Genomic DNA, 21,286 nt, shown 5'->3' on the forward strand with positions numbered 1-21,286 from the left:
GCGGCCGCCCCGGCCCGCGCCGCGGCGCCCCCTGGCGGGCGGGAGGAGCCGCCGCGGCGCCCGCTCCGCCCCTGGCGCCGCCCTCCTCCTCGTCGCGGCCTTTAGCGACCCACGCGGGGAAGCGACACGGGGAAAAGCCGCTTCCAGGCGCCTCCGGGGGTTCATTCCCACAGAAAAAGGGGTCGAGGCACAGGCTTTGCTTCCCCCTCACCAGAGGGCTCGATCACAGTTTTCAAAGCCATGCTGACCTTCCTCGTTTATAACATTTTCCCTAATGGATTTTCAATATCTTTTAAATAGACATATTTTTTAATGTAAGTCTCTTAAGGACTGCAGTCCTTAAGAGCTGTTGTATTTCCCATTCTAGAGGAAGGGAAGTGTGAATAATGTTACAGACACTCCTCCTTTAAGAGGACAAAGGTGCTCCGGGAACTATCCTCAATGCAGACAGCAGCTTTTTCTGAAATTTTTATGGATTAGTCCAGAAAATAAAACTGAAAGGGTAAGAGAAGAAGGTGTTAGATGCGCATGTCCTTTCTTGTCAGTATTACACCACTGTAGCACAACTCCCTCATATTTACATGACAAAAATAAGCAGAAAACCAACATATCTGCATACCCAAGAGGCAGAAAAGAATGACAGAAGTTTTATTTAAAGAGCTTGAAATGAAACCTTGGGGGGGGAAGGGGAAGAAAGAGAGAAGAAAGTGAGTAAAACCTAAATCCATGTATCAGTATGAAGAAAAAGAAGTTCTACATAACACTTTTAATTCCTGAAATGAATCAAAGACATACAGGTCCTTTAGTGTTTTTACAAATACTTTCCTAAAGGAGTGAATTCATTTGGGTTTAAAACAGAAGCAGGAAGGATTGTTTTGCTGTGACACTAAAAATCAAAGACAAAACCACAAGAGGCGATACTAGCGATTTAAGCATATAACTTAAAAAAGCACTGTCATGTGAACAATTACTACTGATTACATCAAAAATATTATACATTTACTTCTTTCATCTCTTAACATTATAAGATAGGTTGGGCAAATACCTGGCACCAAAAAATTGATGCATGATAGTTCCAATACGTTAAACAAAATGTACTATATTAGAACATTAATATTTAAAAATTTATGCCAACTTTCTATCCAAACCCCCATGGCTGACAGCTTCCTACAAAATCCTGTTTTACCCTTCTGGAAAAAAGTTAGCAGATTGACTTTACCTTCTTCCACAGTACTGAAGGTGACTATAAAAATTATTTCTACAGAAAGGGTGAACAAATGGATGTACTTGATATTGCATCCAAATTACCGTAACAGACTAGTGTTACATCTTTCCCAAAAATCACAAAATAGAGTTGCAAGGGCTTCCTCCCACACCGAATGTAACAAGTCACTCCAGCACCAGTTTGCTTTCAAACACCAGCAGGAATCTAACACTGACCTGAACATAACCCAAGCGCGAGTTGTACGAGGAGCTAATAGTTTATTTACCCCCTACTAATTATTAAACTTGTTTTCCCATTTGTAGAGTAGCATTATTGTAAAATTAACTATTGGCAGCACCTGCATTGCCATTCAGTTTTTAAAAAAGCAATCCAGGTGCTGCTATATTTGCTATATATTTTAATTGAACAAAAGCAATATACAATTTATATTTGAACATTATGCCATTCTAGTCCACACAAGGTCCGCCAAATAAATCAATGTGATGTTACAATAAAATACATGATCTCATTTATCTAAGAAGTTTCCTGATCATGTACCATATTCAAGATAGATCCAATGCCTTTAGTATCAGACCGTGAAGCCAGATGTACTCTTAAAGAAATAACCAAGTGCGCTTTATGCAGGAGAGCATTCTGACAGTATTTAATTGTTTGCAGCATCTGCTTGCCGAGGCCAGCCTTCTTCCTCAACTCCAGAGTCATATTCTTCTTCAGATGAATCTTTAGGAGGAGCCCTATAATTAAAATGAGCTGATCAGATATGGGTACAGAAATTGAGAAAAGAACGGAGACACTATTCATAGATGGCCAAAATTGAGGCCTGCAAGCTGCCCTGAAGGAAAGTGTTTCGACAAGTAGGCCATCTGCAAAACAACCTTCCCACTTGAAAATGGTGCTACGCAGATTTTAACCATTACCAGCAAGCAATATCATTACCGAACACCAAGAGGTCATTGAACTCAGTTACATAAGGTAAATTTCAATTTTTAAGGAAACACAAGTACTAGTGTTCTGCAAGATAAGTGAAGGCAGCTATTAATATCTTCCACTTCAACCATCCTCTTAGGGGAAGTAAGCAAGCTGAAGCAAGCTTCAACACAGATATCGGCACATATAGAGCTAAGGAATTCAGGCACAACCATTCTGGCAGACCTGGAAATCATGCTAGAATTCATAAATCCCAGTTTTGCACCCTCATCCTGACCCAAGCTCTGTTAATGTCCCCCTATTACTAAAATAAAACATTATTTTTCCCAGCTTTGCCCAGTGTCTTTACTGCTCTACCACATCATTAACATAATACAATCTTCACAACATTAAATCTGTTTAACAAGTGGTCAAAAAGTCAACAATAGATGCTTCTTTTTGGCCCTCCATTACTGAAAGGGTAACACAGGAGAAAACTGCAGAAGCCTGGAGCCTGCCTAGAAAAATCTCAGAGAGTAAGGCATTTTTCACTAGAAAAAAGGGAAGAGTTCCACTTCTGAAACTGCACTATAGTCGTATTTAAAAGTTTTTTTTTTTTTAAACCACTATTAACATGTCATGCTCATCATTTATGTCTCTATTTCTACAGGCATATAGACACACACACAGAGGACTTAAAACAACTTCATATGAAAGTTTATTTTTGTAACTTCTACTTAAAAACTGAAGCAATACAAACCCAAAGTGTCCAGGACAGAATAGGCACTAAAAGTCAACTGTGTCTGGCATACAGTGAATCTAGGACATGTGCATAGCTGATTTAAACACCTGTACCTATGGCAAAGGTCAGAAGACCAGTCTAGCTGTATTACTGCTCTGTTCCAATACTGCCACTACAGCTTTACCTAATGTATCCTGGCTCTTTTTTGCCTTCTACAACATCTTTGTCGACTTCCACGCATACGATGTCAGAATTGGGCACTTCAAACATGGGCTCCAACAACAGCTTTTCCTACAAGGAAACAAGAAAAGAAAATACAGATCCCTTTTTACATAACAATTATGCTTAGCAAGTGCTTCTCAGAGTTGACCGACTCCCAAAAAATCTTAATATCTACAGTTTTATAAAGAGATTTATTGCATCTATATAAGAGTCAGAATAAAATGACATTTTGAGTCAGAACTCTCATCATTAGGACCACTTAAGTGAACATAAGTGATTTCACTTAATCTGAGACTACCCATACTTACCATTATAGATCGAAGGCCTCTTGCACCAGTTTTTCTGTCAAGGGCCAGTCTAGCTATAGCTTTCAACGCATCTTCAGTTACATTTAATTCACACTACAGACAGAAAAACATTAAGCTCAGTCAGGCATTTTGTTTGTGCTTTGAATACAACAGTACAAGTGTTGCCCGATATGACTGTACAGATCAACACAAAGGAGAAGTGACACATAGCAATCATTTGCTTTTTACAGATCAGAATATTTAACTACATAGACAAAACTTCAGCTACACTTTGGTTTCCCTAAAGTACCAGTATTGCCTAGGTCATTTAACCAAGAAAGGGCTAAGGAACCACAGCAATGAACTGATTCTTCAATCTTTTGCTTGTCTTCTGCAATCTTGAAACACATCATACAACAACATTTTTAAAAGACAGACCAGGATTAAGAAAAAGCAGGAAAGAGTGAAGGGTTGGTGGATCTGAACACAGAAGTCCTCCCACCCCCCAGCCTTCAACTGGGGAAACTGAGATAGCTTTTAGAATCTGAATCAGAAGCTGAGAAAACATTTACATACCTAGTGGCATAATGGGCATTTTACTCAAAGAAATCACCTCCCCTCAGAGAGAAAATTTTGGCATTTAAAAAGGGCAAGAAAACCCCACATCAGACATGAACCAAAGAGCTGAGCATAGCATTGACAAAATACAACAGAACAATCAGATAATGAAAACAAATACATGTTGAATTTCAAGTAACTAAAGAACTACCAAATGAGGTTTGGCTCACTTCAAGATCCTATCACAAATCCAGACAATTTTTGAGCTCTTGCTCAATACCGTAAGTATAAACTGCTCATGAAGCAATGGCTGCACAGCAAGCAGTTAATACAACTTTAGAGACAAAACTGACAGATTAAATCTATTTTCTCTCCTAAAAAGATGCAAGAAAAATGTAATCTTCAGAGCAGGGCATATAATATCTGAGCGAGCTGGTGCAGCTTCTTGTTCTACAAACAACTTAAATACAACCCTCTCCAGCCACAAAAGGGCTAACATATCTTTAGAGCAAAGCAGCTTTAACATCTATAAAACAGCTTTATGTATCTATACACAAAGTACTGAAAAGTTGTCAAATGAAAACGCAAAATGCAAACCTTATCCATGCTGAATAGCGCCTGGTATTGAGGAACGACAGCGTTTCGTGGCTCTGTGAGAATCCGTACGAGTGTCTTCTCGTCGAGGCTGTGCAGAGGAACCACAACAGGCAGACGGCCCACGAACTCGGGGATCATGCCGAACTCGATGAGATCTCTGGCCTCCACGTGACGCAGCAAGCGATCCTTTTCCTCGATGTCTTGATGTGTGTTGGACTCTCCACTTATATTAGCAAGATCTGCTGCTGCTGCAGCCCTTCTGCCTTTTCCCAAATTGGATGGTGTCCCAAATCCTAGATACTGTAAAACAAATGTTTTGTTTACAGAAGCATGAGTTCTCCTTATATAACTGAATATTCAATATGAATTAAAAAAAACAATTACCACACCTATACACAGGAGTGAATGATTACGTCATTACATATTAATTTGGGCTTAAGATTTTGCTTAGGGTAAAACTAAACCCTTTACACATAACCGAGCAGTTTAACATTTAATTCACCCAGGAAGGTGCCAACACACCAGACAAATAATGCTTTATGAAAAGACAAAACAAAACACCACCAAACAAGAAAAAACAAAGAAAAAGCACCTTTCTTGAACTTCTTTAAAGTACTTCACCGTCCTCAGCTTCCCAGATAATAGATGAAAAAACACTGTTCTACAAACAAACCTAGCAGATTTACAAAGCAAGCAGGGCCTTATCAGCCAGTATTGTGAACAGTAATTAAGGTGACAATTTTTCAGGTCAAACACAGCCAGATGCACTCACCTTTTCGTTTTTCCTCCTGCTGATAATTCTGTCAAGACCATTAAAAGCACCAGAAGCTACAAAGAGGATGTTTGTTGTGTCAACCTGTACTGTTTCTCCACGTAGTTTTCGCGAATTCTTTTCTGGAACATTTACAATTGTACCTTCTAGTAATTTTAATAAGCCCTAGGAAGAAATAGAGGGGGAGAAAAAGCAATAAAGAATCTATGACTCTAAACATTCCTTTGCTGTTTGATATGTGACAAGATGTATGCAGAGCTGATGAGCTAACAGTTTGCTTACAAAGTAAAATTATGCTACAGAAGTACTTACTTGTTGAACACCTTCGCCACCGACATCCCGTAACTGATGAATACCAGGAACGCTGCCAATCTTGTCTACTTCATCCAGAAAAACAATTCCTGCAGTTACAGAACATGGATTTAAGGAAGATTCTCCTTTTCAAGAAAAGTAAAAAAATAACACAGAGGGAAGAACACAATTTAAGATAGCAGATGCTTCCACCTTAAGATGCTTCCATATTTTTGATTTGCAAAAATGGACAGACAGGATGTATATAAGCAAAACTGGAAAAAATATGAAAAGCTCAGATGCACTCAAAGTGGTTTATTATTTCCCATCTGAAAGTGTTCAAGTTCAGGTACATGCAACAAGAATCCAAGTTACAGAAATAAAGGTGGTCTGCAAGTTTAAAGTACTTGGGCGAAATAAACACAGCCTGTGAATAAGCTTCAGGAAACACAGGATCAAAGTTTACCTTGTTGAGCTTTTTCTACGTTGTAGTTGGCATCCTGCAGGAGTTTTGCAATGACAGATTCAATGTCTTCACCAACATAGCCAGCTTGAGTCAAGGTAGTACAGTCACAGATGGCAAAGGGTACATCTAGGCATTTAGCTAGAGTCTGAGCCAGCAAGGTTTTACCTAATATAATAAAAACGTATGTTGGAAGTGCCATAAATTTCTTTACAGCACACAAAGCCAAATATTTACCTTGGGATTATTACTAAAGTCATCAGCTATTCTAAAATCATGCCAGCATGTTCATATATTCTGATAAGAATATTTTCCAAAGTAACCAATTTTCATAAACAATGTTTTTTATCTTGCCAAGCTGTATGTTTAAATTAGACTAATACTATACCCGAGGCAGCCTGAAACACAATATCACAAATAAAACATCATAAAACACATAAGTCCAAATCCATGTACTTGCATAGATTAAAGAGTAAATAAATCATTAGTCCTTTTCAAACACTAAGGCTCCAGTGCAGAGTCCAACTGCTCTTGCTTAGAAAGCGTGAAGAAGTAGAATTACATTTGCTCTGTGTACTCCCCAAAAGGCTGTAAAATGCTATCATTTCAGCACAAACACCCCTACTTCTCATGAACATCCAGAAATGCATTTTTTTCTCAGCTCCCTGTAACTCATCTGCCTGAGATGAAACATTACTTCCTAACCACAGAATCTCTAATTTGCCATCTAGAGCTGACAGCTACAAAGTCATTTCATTTCAGCTGAGAGTTGCATCTCTTAATCATTCAGTAAACATAGGCATATAAAAAGATAGCAGAGCCAGACTGCTCTCCTTCTGAAGGTCACTCAGTTTGGCTTTTTACTGTGACACGAGACTGCAAAATGCCATTTTGAAACTGGCATTGTAGCTTTACATATTCCCATTGATAATAATCACAAATGGAAAAATAACTCACTAGCAAAGCATTTCAAGAAAATCTCTTAAGCCTATAGAATACACAACTGCATACCTGATCCAGTTGGTCCAAGCAGTAAAATATTACTCTTCTCAAGTTTTATGTCATCATTAGGTGAATCTAGTACTTCACCTCCCCGCTTCTCCTGAGTTATCTGCTGGCTCATTTGCTGCTGCATCGATGCTCCTAAAGCATTCCCATGTGGACTAATTCCAGCGATCTGCAGCAGTTCTGAAGAGAAAAACAACGGCACTGTTTGAGCACTGACAATGTCTGCTAACATCTTAATGCACAATCAAAAACAAATAAAAAACAAAAAAACACACTTCTGTTCTGTAAACATTTACTTGTACATGAAGCACAGAAGTTTACAGAAATGGCCACAACAAATTTGGCACAACTATTACAAGAGTTTTGCACAAGCACATATTGGAATATTTGAATTCTAAATATTTTTCCATATTAAAAAAAATAAGTGCTAGAAAAATTTAAGTCCTTACAGAAAAGTTGTTATTGCAATAAGTCACTTATTTTTAACTGTTGATTACTATGATTAGAAGATACAAGAACTGGCTAACTGTAACAACCAAAAGCCATGCACAGGTCTACTCTTAAGACTGACAAACTTGTCTTAGTTTGATTATCACAAGTTTCATTTTCATACATGGACATGGGGATTGTTTTTTTCTTCTCCTTCTTTACAAAGCATTAGGAGTTTTAATTACCTTGCAGAGTTGAAACTGCAGTTCAAGAAAACCAAGTATAAATTTATTATAAATTGATCTACACTAGACTAAGGAAGCACGTTGGCAGCCCCTGAGACTTCCAGTAGACTGAAAACAAACCCAACTGCCATCTGCCCAGAATAGGCAAAAAAAAAAATGGCCTATTTAGCTCTCATATTTTGTATAGTCTTACTATACAAAATCACACCTCCATTTTAAGAAGAGAGCTTTAACTTCCACTTGTTATTTAACCAACAACTTTACCAAAGACATCTTTGCAGTTTACCCGCCTTCCACCTACAATTGGACACAGGGCCAAATCCTAACAACTTCAGCTGAAGCATCCTCAGTGCTATCAAGTTTATTGATAGAAGTGAAGCAAATGGGATTTCTTTTTGCCCCAACATTTCTTACTAGTTGTCACTGAAACACTGTTCTACATTAATGTCAAAAGGATAAATATTGCAGAGGAGGACATGAGGAGAGAGTTCACTTACTTGTAAATCTGTACTCATCCTCCCGTCTTCTGATTTCTAATTCTAAGAGAGAGGATGAAAACAGTAATAAAAAATGTAAGTTTATAAACGCTCTACCTCTTGCCCTCTTCTGAATACATTTCATCCCCATGTAATGAATATATTTCTAACAGGACAAGCCCACGTGAATGAGTCTTCATTGCTGTTGAATCTAACCCAAATCCCAATGTGCGTGCTTTTAAAATGACAGTATATCTTCTACTACTTATGACAGCAAGAGACTTCTATCCCTATGAGATTTTAATTTAAAAGCACTCAAGAAAAACAAAACAAAAACAAAAAAACCCAACACCACTATAACGCAAGCTAGTTTAGAAAAGATCTCCTTAAACTTGCACTGTGAATTGCACATCTTGCACAGTATTATCCGTTATAAATATTCACTGTCAGCTCCCCTATCTAGGGCACTGTTTTATCTTCCTGTGCACAATCAGTCCCTTTCCTGTGCCAAGGACACAGATGCTCTCTGCCACTACCTACCATTACCATAGTACTACCAATATTCCCCCTTGCCTTAAAAATACTTAAATATACATATAAATAAAAGTATTTGTTTACTTAGCATACTACTTATTGCATGACAGAATACTAAAAAAGCCATCAAGGCACACTTTGAATCAGAGATGGTAATTTAATCCTAGCTCTAAAAATAAGTTAAATCAACACAGCTATAGCTGTTGGGTAGCCAGAGTACTGCCAAGAGTAACTCCAGCTACACCTGCTGCGTGTGGAACAATACCATGGTGACCAACAGATGCTGCCAAAGGCAGCACGTGAGATCAGAAAGGTGATATTCATCAAATTCCCTATGTAAATATTGTCCTAATGAGCTGCACTGTTGCTTGCAGGTTAAGTAGTAGTTTTACTGCTAAGTAGTAAAGGGGATTAAAAAGAAAAATTTAAGAGGATCACTTTACAAAGTAAAAGAAGAATATCTAATAACGTGTAGCAGTAAGGGGCCAGACTGTATCCATGACAGCATAAAAATTCTGCTTTAGGAATGTGTCGCAGAACTTCACATACAGTGAAAATGAAATAGAAATTCTTTTCAATCATCTGAACTGAAGAACATTTGGGGTTAAAGTTCTAGAGGTTTTCTTACTCATGTAATGTATTTACTTTACCACTTAGTTTGGATGGTGGAACAGACTGGTCCACTACAAACATGTCAGATACTACTAATGCAATGAGATTGCCTCTATGCTGAGTTTTGAAAATTTGTTTTTAAATAATAATGTTCAAGTCTATCAGTAGTCATTTTACAAGAATGCAACATTTCTACTCCTTTGGGAAAAAATACTGAATAAAAATTAAATGTATATGGATTGCAAATCAACTAGTATTACAAGAGGACCAAAAACAAAGGTTAGGGGCCAGAAATCAAAAGTTTTAAGAAGGACATAACATTATACAAACCTCTCGGCGTCAAAGAAGTCTGTTTTTCAACTTCTGCTTGCTGTCTCAGGTTAGCTGGGATATTATTATAGATTCTTTTATAATGATTGTACACAGCAACTGAAAGCACCTTCTTGGCAAAACACTGACCAACAACGTATTTGTCGAGGTAGTTATAAATCTAAAAAATAATTAAATCTTAATAACATTTCTAACACACCTGTGCATGAAAAATTAATATGCCGCCAAGAGACTTTATGAGTCATTCTAAAATTAAACTACATTGAGCTTTTTTTTTTTTAATAGGTTTTATAACATACATTCTGTAATCTTAATAAGTAAGCAAAGTTGAACCCAGTGCTTCTGGGATATATTACACATGGTGCATAGATAAAGGCTACTGTCACCATAGCTGGTCCAAATAATTTGACTTACTGTTTTAGTCTGTGATATAAACTTGATGAATGTAACAAATTTAGAATTAAAAAACAGGCATTAAAAAAATAACAAAACAGATTAACAGTGGTAGATTTACTAAGGAAATGAAACTTAAAGTCATATTGTATCTGTTGGTTATCCCTTGCTAATATTTGACCTGCTGGCAATTTCACTCAAATTCGTAAAACAGAACTGAAGTTTCAAATATATTTAATTTCTAATAATAAAATGCAGCTCATAATTGTAGTTTATAAAAGAGCTCATAAATGCAGCCTCACGTAGCTTCAGGCGCCAGTTCAGTGCACTGAGAACTGAGACACACGATAAGGTCCCTTGCTACTCAGGAAACAGAAACCAAAGGCCTGATCAGCCCAGCGGCAGCAGCTGCCACGTCACAGCCACAGGGCTGCCAGTTAGTCACAGCTTTAACCCAGAAACAGGCCCAACCAAGGCCACTGGAGTTACAAAAACCCACTCTTAATATTATGGTGCAGAATATGAGGCCACAGCGGGAACTAGAGGTACTGTGGTCGTCGAGGACCAAATTAAGCCTCAGGGTCACAAGGAGAAAATGGGACTGAAGCCCAGTACCTTCAAGACAAGGCCAGAGGAAAACAAGCCTGACTACTTTTATCAGTTGTGGGTCTTGTTTTCTTTTATGAGTATTCTGCTGGGTCACATAGGTTTAATCTTCAACTAGTCATCCTTGTTGTTTGCTGCTCTGTCACAGCAGACCATTACACACTGATACAGATTAATATGTACAGCATTCAGTCATACTTCAGCAAAAGAAAACATCAGGGTGAAATCAAGAACCTACCTTTTTCGGTGGAGGCGGCGGCTTCTGCTGGAATGCCAATTTCACAGCTTCTGCTGCTGACTCAGGCTCTTTTATGATGCTCTTTTTTGTGTCGGCCTCTGACAGCACAACAAAAAAATGGTGACACTTCTCACACTTCACAAAACGGGTGGAAGCTGCAGAAGGAGTAGAACAAAGTGGTGAGAGAAACTACTTGAGCAACATTCAGTCATTCGCCTCAGCTTGTAATAGACAGGATATTAAAACACCTGTAGGACACTGTATTTACACAGCATTTTCACTTTATTCACCTTAGAAACTTAAAAAGTAATTAATAGACTATGAAATTTCAGAATTTCACATAAAAAGAATGCCATTTACCCAAATGTCCCAACGCATAGGAGCAAACAAGCAAAGGATTAGAAAGCAAAAAAATCTACTTGCTAGGTATTCAGCAGCACTACACCCAGAAGAGAAAACTCTGCATCTCAGAGTGATGCAAGATTAATGAGAGCTCCTGACTAGGCAAGAAAGGAAAAGCTCCTAAATCTCAAAGCAGCAGGTTAAAAAAAAACCAACCAAACAAAAAAAAGCACACACTTCTGGTCAGACACAGGCCTTACAATAATCTGCAATATAAATGCCAAAGATGACATGCTCAGGGAGAGCCAGAACAGCCCTCAGTTCCTGCATCCCAGCGGCTGCCTGATGCCCTGGGACACGGAGTGCTGTGGGTTCACACAAAGTGCTCGCCCTGACACGGAGCAGGGGCAGCTCCCATATACAGCACAGGATCAGGACTGTGGTCCTGTGTAAGCTCTTTTGCTTATCTGTTTCTAAATGTCAGGAATGGAATGGATTTCTTTCAGAATCCAAACCCTCTGGTACCGACTTTATGAACCATTTCCCAAGAAATCATGCTATATGCACAGGTTGGTTTTGAAAACCTGCAAGGTAAAACTTATACTCGTTACTATTTTTATTTAAAATACAAGACAAAATATAATATAAAATGAGGATAGATAAAAAAGAATTTATAATCCTATATATATATGTGTGTGTGCGTGTGCGTATTGTTTGTCGCAATGCTGCAAAGGACTGCTAAATTCAAGAGAACAGTAACCTGATTGACTTAAAGTTTGTGAGCATATTAACACAGAATAATTACTTTATTAACAAAACTTTCAAACCTCTAAAGGTTTTTGGAAAATGGATTCTACAAACTAGTACCAGCTGATTAATCACAGCCACTGGCAGTAAACAAGCTGCTTATTTATAAACTTGCTTTTGCCTCCCATCAAGGCATTTGCTGGCATCAGCAAGAGCTGCTTGCTTTACTACCACACACACCTTATGCCTGAATAAATTAGACCAGTACATTATTAAAACGACTTAGCATATAGTACTTAACCATCATGGCCCCATTAACGCCATACTCCAAAGAAAATTTGCAGAGTAGCTGGAAAGCTCTTCCTGCAACATTAAAAATTACGGACACCTACCCGATGGGAATGCAATGGAAACTCCCTTGCACACACTCCTCAAGACTCTTATCTCCTAACTCTGCCATAGGAAAATATTTGCTCCTAACACCCAAAGCTGCTCGGATATTCCCAATGACTACAGTGCCATGAGGCTGTTGTCTTTTGTTATACAATGCTAATATTCAGCTTTAGTAGGATGAAGTAGCCACGAGTATACTTGCCCCCCTCACAGATCCATAGGAATGGTGGAGAAATAAAAAAGGCAATAAAGAGCAGGCTAAAAAGCTATTATCACACATTCTTAAAATATTGTTCACAAAAAAAAATAATAATCATTGTGCGGTGTGCTTCACTTTCATCAATTACCCCAAACAGGACACAGGAAGGTTATCAGAGATCTTTCTGATTTTCAGCCAGACCAACTGGGTCCATGGTTACAGAGAAACTTTGATGTATGGGGCACCCCGCCATGGGGACTCGAACAGTTAGCAAAATGCAGGTGTGAAGCTGGCCAGTCTCCACTGTCTACGCAGCCTTCTGGAAACAAACAGCAATATGAGTTTGAACAGAACTTCAACTGCTGCAGAAACTGAGAGGTTTGGTCTGAATTGTAAGGAAAACAAGTGCAAGTACTGCTACAATCACCAAAAAGTAAAATATCAAATTTCAAGCAGCTTCTTATTCTTAAATACTGGAGTGGGTATTATAGGCAGTGTAAACAAGCACACAAAAGCCTAGGAAACAGTCTTCGTGTCAAATTACCTCGCTGCCATTAAGATATCTGCAAATATTCATGATGTGGCAGAAAAACAAACAAGCCTTGGCTTGGATTCACATAGTACCATAGCATGCCAGACGCTGCATTTGCAAAGCGGTTTCTGAAGTCCACACAAGCTGACCTTGTCAGAGAAAAATGCTGGATTCATACAACACATACGGGAAGCCCGAACAATAAGAGGATTAATCTCAAACACACTTGCAGGGTTGAGATAATGCACCACTAAATTGCTATGAGGTAAAATGAGATCAAGGGAGAAAAAAAAAAAAAAAAAAAGATTAGGGAAGTCATTAAAATACTAAGTATAGAGGAGGATTGCTTTGGAGGATGTGAGCAAACGGAGTCAGTGAAAGAGTAAGAAAAGTACCAATTTGAGACTTATGGCAACAATACTTACCCTTTTGCATCCAGGTTTAAAACTATTACATCTCACTGTAGATTATAAGGTTTAAATCTTATTTCACTGATCACAAAACTCCCCTTACTCAGCCTCACAATCCAAAACAATATAGGGATGGCTTAGAAAATTTTTTTAAAAAGGTCAAATTCAAAGCAAAACCTCTTTTTCAGTTTTTAACTGCTGGAAAACTACAGATGAACAAATCAGTGTGCAAATGTTGCAGATACATAATGAAACTCTACTAAAAATACACTCCTCTAGGTAAACAGTCTGCCACATTATCACTCACTAATTGCAAATTCATTGACTAATGAATTTGGCTTTTAAATATTTCATTTCCCTCACAAAATGAGTGAAAAAAATGTTTAAAAACAGGAAAAATATAGCACATTAATGTTTTCCTTGGGCTTTAGCTACGCAATTAAGACTTTATAGCTTTATAATTCAAACCAGAATTGGATGGATAAATTAATTTGATCTAAGCAAGCAACACCAAAGGCTTATCTGAAAATCAAGCTATATGCTAACATAACCAGGAACCTATTCCCTTTGAGACAAAGCTGAAGAAATATAATTTTTTTTATTTTTTAAATAAAGAGAATTAGCACTTAGCTTCATTACTTCCCAGCTACTTTAGGCTCTACTGTTTGTCTAGGAAGCAGTGTGCTCAAATTAACAAACCAAATTAGAAATAGAAATGCATGCAGTGAAAAAAATTACTACGACCCACAGGAATTCTGAGCAATTAGAGCAGTTTAGTTTAAAAAAACACACTCTCTCTGCTCTGCTCTTAAGATGAAGAAAAGGATTCTCCAAGATTATCTGGTGTCAATCTGATTGCCTTATATCAGCAAAAGGCTTTCTTAAAAGCTACAGTCTCCAAGTCTCTCATGGGAAGAAACAATGATGAGAAAAGCAGGGACAATCAAAGACTTCCTCACATCCTGACTTTCAAGCTTCTGCCAAACTTGACCACCTTCAACAGTATTTTATAGGGAAGAAGTGGATTTCCCGTCCCAAGGTGTTTATAACAGCTGAGCCATTCTAATATCACGATTCACGTGTAATTTTTGGATTTAAGATTGCATTTACTAGTTACATTCTCCCATAACATTCATTTTTTATGAATCCTCTTACACGAATCAGTGTCAGATTTTTCAGAAATCCCTGTTGCCTATAGTTCCAAATAAATGAAAGGCTTAATATTTCTGGAAAAAAAAACATAGTATCATAGACCTATCCTTGCATCTAACCTAAGACAGTACTGCAACAATAATATATTTGTGATTCATAGTGATAACATTTGTGATTAACTTCATAGTAGTACTTCTCTGATACTTGTATGAAACTAATGCCTGTCTACTCATTATTTTTACCAACGGAGACAATAACTATTGAACAAGCTGATGCTAACCTTGCCTTAAGCTCCTTAACACACGGCTGACTCTGCCTTGATACTTCCTCCCTGAGCTCACTCAACTGACAATGAGTATTTGCTTTCTGACAGCTATCTTATAGGTTGATCTCTTTAGCACTGAAATAAGAAAAATATTTTAAAGTCTGGTTGAACTGAAAGCATTAATTGGCATTAGTTTGGACTGTACTTCAAAGAAGGTTGTTACTACTCCGGACATCAGACGTCTGATAATTTACAATTCTTAATGTTCTATCTAATTTTTTCTGCTTCTACTAAGAACATACCATACATCCTCTTTTGCCATAAAAGAGGATTACAATCAGCCATCTGTAATAGACTGTTTCCTCTGGTGGAAAAGTACTTTGCACTACACAGGCAGGACCAAATTTTTATTATTCAGTAAGCAAAGGACACACCTCACACATATATTAGACAGGTGGAAGTATCAGCTGAATTGGTGTCATTTACTTGAGCATTTCTTCAGCTACATAAAACATAATAGCTATTATAAAAATTAGTATCTACAAACAAGTTTATCAGCAAATATATGCTTATAATAATCTGGTCAAATGCAGCAATTTTTTTTTTCACATTCTGTAATATTTGAAGCTTTAAACAGACAAAAAAGTGACTATGTGATCTAGCTAACTTTTATTTTTTTAAATAAAAGTAGTAATTCATTAAAAACTTACAAACGAAGGTCTCCACGTGCGTGCACAAGTCACCGCACTTCGGGCAGCGCAGCTGGTTCCCTCCTTTCCCTGAACTTCCAGAGCTTGACTTTTTACTACCTCCCTCACTGACAGACTTCTGAAAAGAGAAAAAAAAAATCCAGACTATTAGCTCCAAGCAACGGAGCTGTTACATTAGGCATTTAGCAACGTGCTGACAAAAGCTAATAATGTGAATATTGTAATAGCCGAGTAGATTTACAGGCAATGTCAGGGTTTCTGAAAGGCTTTGAAAGTCTGCACACAATATGGACATTCTTAAATGTAAGACATCTGCATTTCCTTGAATCTATCCGTTTGGGATGTCCACTGAAGAGGCTATTGACTATGTATATCCCATACCTACATTGAAACTGTTTTCCTGACATTGAACAATAATGAGTTAAGCTACGTCAATAATTTTTCACTAACATATACTAACAATTTCTTCTAACCCCAGAGAAGAAAATGATACTTATAGCAATAATTTCACTACCCCAACTGTGTTCATTCTAAGGGTTTCTAAAGCCACAGCTCCTCTCATGTCCTTGACAGATGCAGCAATGCTGGCAGATAGCCGTAGGGCTGACATGGCCTATAAAAAAAGCATCTCAAAAACTGCTTGGAAATCTTCCATTTTAAGATAATTCCATAGTCCCACTTATCTTTTCATTCTTACTCCATCTATCACTGCTGAATGGTGAAGGTTAACATTTTTAAAGCTATGTCCCTTCCATGCCTTTATACTGCCAAAAGTTCTTACATGTTGGAACCAAGATTCTTTCTTTCTAAAAATGTTTTCATACAGCATCAGACCAGTAAATGAATGGAAGTTTATAGAAGGAACGTGAACAGACAGCTTTGTACCATATATGCATTACTTCAGAGGATATGCACTCTTCTCAAGCTCCCCTTTTAAAACATGTTGCTTTCTCACTCAGTCTTTTCCCTGCCACATTTCCAAAAAAGAAAAAAAAAAATTTGATCTTCTGAGTTTATTTTAAAATTAACTTAACCTTCAGAGCATATCTGTGCCATTTGGCTAGTCTCTTAGATCTCAGAACACGCCACACTAAGGCAAGGCTATGGAAGTACCCTGTGAACGCTCAAAATCTTATTTGCTGACTAAAGAACAGTTTTATCCTCAGGTAATCATTTAACTGAAGAAGCTGTTTATTAACTATAATGAAAATAGATTAAGATTTACTAACAAGGGTAAAACTAGCCTCCTCACTAAGCTGTCCTCCTTGATACAACTGCCAAGCCGATGCTGAAAATAATCACTTAAAAATGTATTCATGATAAAAAGCCCACTTGGGATAACACAAAATCGCTTTTGAAAAAGCCGAACTGATTGAATCAGTAGTATCGGAGTTGACAAAAATACCACAAAAATTTTGATTTAAAGCAAGGATGAATGACTAAAGACATTTTAAGAAATGTTAAAAATAGAATAGGTACTGAAAATGAGACTGCATGGATGCTACCTTGCCCCCATCTCCAGAACCATCCTTGCTGGCACCGTCCTTTGAAGCAAAGTATGCTGGTGTTTCCGAAAAGTTTCTAAGAGGAATTCTTCTCAGGGAGCAACTTTCAAAAGTTCCAAGTTTTCCCAGCACAGGGATGCGTGTACGACCGCAAGTAATACCTGAAAACAAAAGAAACCCTTTAGATGATGGGATGTAAAGTCTTCCTTTCCACTAATCAAATTCATTCACCAAATAAAAAGTTGAAAGTAAGAAAACAGTAACTGCATGAACCAACACACCCCAGGGAAGGTTTTGCTGACACTACAGTCACAGCAGAACCAAGAAACATGTGTTCAAAATCAGAACCAAAGCCCAACTCCAATAGACTTTTCCACATGCTTTCCACCAACTCTTTAGGAATATTTCTGAAATAAAAACAGCATTTTCCATGACTGCAACCCATTCAAGATGTTATACACATACACATATATGTATACATTAAATAGGCAATTTGGGATATAACATTTAATAATATTCTAGCTCTACTTCCCATGGCACCAAATCCCAGAAATAGAAACCAAAGGTTTCAGCAACAGAATTCAACTTTGTTCACTTCACCCCCTCACTGTTTAACTCTTTAAAGCCTGGATAATCCACAAATGACCCAGAAGCTTTCCAGGTCTTCCAACTTCAGACAACTGAGAGTTCCTAGCAACAATTTTATCACAAAATATGCCACATGCCAGACAGGGAACTGATCCTCAGAAGGATAAATACAATCAACCTCTAGCACACACTTTGGAAATAAGAGATCTTTGAAGCGTCTCCACAAAAATTACTATACACAAATACATAAATTATTATACACTAATTACTATAATATAAAAATACTATAGAAGTGTCTCAGAAACCAGGAACCACATAGACAGGTTTGGATTTTATTTGGCAAATGCTGACTTTTTACAGTCAGATAATTTAATCCAAATTTACTTTTGTTGAAATAGTTTCGCCCCAACATGAAAAAACACAACCCACCTCACTAAGGAACTGCACAATCTTTTCCTCCTTTTGCAACAGCTTGGGAGACTATTTCATGACTAGGCGTGATGCAAATCAACCTTTATCCTTGCCACACCACAACTTTCAACACACAAATAAAACATAAACATCCGTAATCCAGATCTTCAATCTCTCTTCTATTTGTACTGGGCAATTTTGCTATATATCTGCTAAGAAGTCTATTACTATTTTCAGTGGGAAAAGCTATATACTAACTACTATAATTGAAAGCTTTTTTAATAAAGACTTATATTAAAAACAAATAAATAACTGGAATTTTTGTGAATTACAAATAAGACCTAGAGTAATGGCCAAAAGAGGGAGACTTAAAGATCAAATTAATTATACTGTATTACATTACTATAATGCAAGAACAGAATAATACAGAAGACAAGCATTAAGGACAATCCTAAATTTACATGGAAACTTTCTGTAAACTGCCACAAAGTTACAAGCAGGAATATTGACTCAAACGAAATTTCAAATTTATTTTATCAAAATTTACACTACTTAAAAATCACCTTGAAGTTCAAGTATCTTAAGACATTTTTAGGACTAAAAATACAAGACTACCAAGTGTACCTGTCAGCAGAGAATATCCTGGGTTGAACATTTATCATGGAAGGGTTATTTTGATTAATTCACCATTCTGAGGGCTTGGTTCCTCACAAATGGTTCCTCTACTAAGATTCGTTTTACCACTTCTAAGTGGAACTGAGACAGGAATGCTTAAAATAAAACAAAAACAACAAAAGAAGAAATCCACCCTCCTTCAAAAAAACATCTGCATACAAAACCTTCTTGCCCTACAGAACCACCTAGGGAGAAGGGCTGAAGCACCAAGCAGAAACAGACCAAACGTTTTACCATTTGGCACTGCGAGAGAACTAAATACGGTCAATTTAAAACCCCAGCATCTCTGTGAAGAGGAGAAGCACCCTAAGTGATAGTGAATAAACCATGAAGTTGTACATGAAGTGCCATGCTAGGCACCCTGCCAATCTGTGACCAGGACGTGGCAGCTGTGGGACCGCAGCCTCGGCATTCGCAGGAGATGCTGCTGGCCGCATCGTGCCCACTGCAACAACCTTCTTTAAAAACACATATAAACACTCCTCTCCCACAGCGCTCTTGGTCAGCCACGAGGGCACAGCGTTGAACTTACCTTGCTAAAAAAAAATACTACTGTTGTGTCAGCTTGACAGACAGGGACAGAGCTTTTCATGTTTAGTCCACGTACAGGCTCAGATGATGTTTTTGACAAAACACGCTGTACAATTAAATAATGTTAACAGGAATAAAGCTACCACAACTGCTTACTTACGAATACAAGCAAGTGCAGAGCGCAATTCTCAACAATCAATGTTTCAGTGCAACTGTGACTTCCACAGATACCCCAATAAACAAATATGCACCGGCTGCCTGGCACAGCAATAAGCTCTCAGTTACAACACTCACTGCCAAGTCTTGCATTTTTTTAAACTAAAAGCATTTTTCCCCCCCTCACAACACAAACAAACAAAACCAGGATATCTGCCAAACATAAGACTACTGACAACAGCAAGGGCATCTATCTAGGCTATTGGGATTAGCGGGTTGTGAAATAGCAGAAAACTCCTTTACATTTTATTTCATACAGAAGTATGGGGAGGAACTACCAACTTTGGAACCAAGTGCTCAAAACTGGAAGAACCTCCCACCACCCAAGGTGGTCATAGGGACACAGAGAACAGAATTCTCCTCTCTGTCCCCCAAAACACCCCATCTACTAGCCCTGAACACTCCCAAGTTTGCATTGAGGACAATCAGTCCCTAAGTAACACCCACCTTAACTAATTCGCACAAGAGATAATCACTTACAACCACCAAAAAGAAAGTTTTAAAACTCTCACATAAATAATTTTACTATTCCATACTTGGTTTTCAAAGTCACACCTATCCTTTTACATATTGCTTTTACATGCCAGTTTTGACAACAGAAAAATTCCAATTCTGTTACCTTTACCAAACAATTCTGCAGTAAATTCAGAGTGTTACGTGTGTCAAACCTCATTATTTTTGAGGGTTTGCAGGACAAGCTGGAGCTGGTACTGCTGGCTTAACCCTTTGAGCACAGGCCACGCCACATCCTGCACACTCAGCTGCAATAAGCAGCTTACCTCATGGAGATAAAAAACAGCTTCTCAAAAATAATAAGTTCTCTGACTCATTCAGCTACAGGCAAGGGTATCGCTTCCAAAAAAAAATCTTCCTGCAAGTGCAGCAACAGCAGGGGGTTTCAGGAAAAGCAATACAGAAAGGCCAAGAAAAAGAGGCAAAAACAGTAAAAAGTAACCTGCACCTCCCCCAGACACTTCAGCCAGTGGCACCTGCTCTGCCCAGAGCCTCTTTCCCAGCAACTCGGACGCCGCTAATTATCGCTAATTGGACGCAAGCCCAGGCTTTCACCGGTTGGGGGGGGTTTAACGAGCTTCGTTTAAAGGCACCAGAGCGTTGTGCAATCGGTGCTCCGTTCCACCAAATCCCGTTTTTTTTCCCGTTTCCCACCACCATCATAAAAAAAAAAAATCCACGGCACAAATCTCCCGAGCTACCGGTGCGGCCTTCGTCACCCCCCAGCCCCTTTCACCACCTGAGGAAAGGAGAGGCGCGGGAAGGCGGGAGGGCGCAGGCCCGCGGCGCTGACAGGCCTTCCCTCGGGGAGGCGACACACAGGAGCCCTCCCGTTGCTCCCCACGCCGGTGCCGGTTACCTCTGCGCGCCGAGGGCAGCGTGGAGCCCAGGAGGCGCGCGGCCGCGGCGCAGCTGTGGCAGCCCGACATGGCGCGGGCCCGGCCCGCTCCCCCCGACTAGGCCTCGGTGGCGGCGGCGACGCTGGCGCGCGTGCGCGGAACCCTTTCCCACCCCGCCCGCCGTAAACATCCCCGCCCCGTTGACGTCACCGCACCAACAACTCCGGCGGGCGCCACCGCGCCGCGCACCGACTACCGCTCCCGGCAGGCAACGCGCGCCGCGCCTCGCCCGCTGCCGCACCGGCTGCCGCGCGCGGCCTGGTG

The 21,286-nt window shown here is 38.9% G+C and overlaps 2 protein-coding genes across 3 annotated transcripts in view; one reads left to right on the top strand and one right to left on the bottom strand.

Annotated features, from left to right (window-relative positions):
- CILP (cartilage intermediate layer protein) overlaps positions 1–21,286 on the top strand; it is a 115,405-nt gene that overhangs the window by 59,441 nt on the left and 34,678 nt on the right. The window lies entirely within an intron of this gene.
- Positions 1,597–21,090, bottom strand: CLPX (caseinolytic mitochondrial matrix peptidase chaperone subunit X). Of its 2 annotated transcripts, XM_088536006.1 has the most exons (14): positions 20,983–21,090; positions 17,190–17,350; positions 15,685–15,802; positions 10,935–11,089; positions 9,698–9,857; positions 8,243–8,284; positions 7,075–7,251; positions 6,067–6,231; positions 5,622–5,710; positions 5,310–5,474; positions 4,538–4,837; positions 3,404–3,496; positions 3,058–3,164; positions 1,597–1,959 (listed from the first exon to the last, which is right to left on the bottom strand). In XM_088536006.1, the coding sequence occupies exons 1-14, from the start codon at positions 21,050–21,052 to the stop codon at positions 1,869–1,871; spliced, it is 1,893 nt and encodes a 630-aa protein (XP_088392132.1). In that variant the 5' UTR covers positions 21,053–21,090; the 3' UTR covers positions 1,597–1,868. The 2 variants fall into 2 exon arrangements, with proteins under 2 accessions (XP_088392132.1, XP_088392198.1); XM_088536072.1 differs by lacking the exon at positions 8,243–8,284.

Source organism: Tinamus guttatus, unplaced genomic scaffold, assembly GCF_059628265.1.
Source record: "Tinamus guttatus ecotype Peru unplaced genomic scaffold, ASM5962826v1 Tinamus_guttatus_pri_ptg000004l, whole genome shotgun sequence".
In the NCBI taxonomy this organism is placed as follows: domain Eukaryota; kingdom Metazoa; phylum Chordata; class Aves; order Tinamiformes; family Tinamidae; genus Tinamus; species Tinamus guttatus.

What these genes read in the sequence shown, in the direction of transcription:
- CLPX (XM_088536006.1), bottom strand. Translation starts at nt 21,052, where the DNA reads ATGTCGGGCTGCCACAGCTGCGCCGCGGCCGCGCGCCTCCTGGGCTCC. An exon ending in GGATGAGTACAGATTTACAA is followed by an intron (nt 7,252 to 8,242) that starts GTAAGTGAACTC and finishes TTTTCTCTTCAG; the next exon opens with AACTGCTGCAGATCGCTGGA. An exon ending in CGTAGAAAAAGCTCAACAAG is followed by an intron (nt 5,711 to 6,066) that starts GTAAACTTTGAT and finishes CTGTAACTGCAG; the next exon opens with GAATTGTTTTTCTGGATGAA.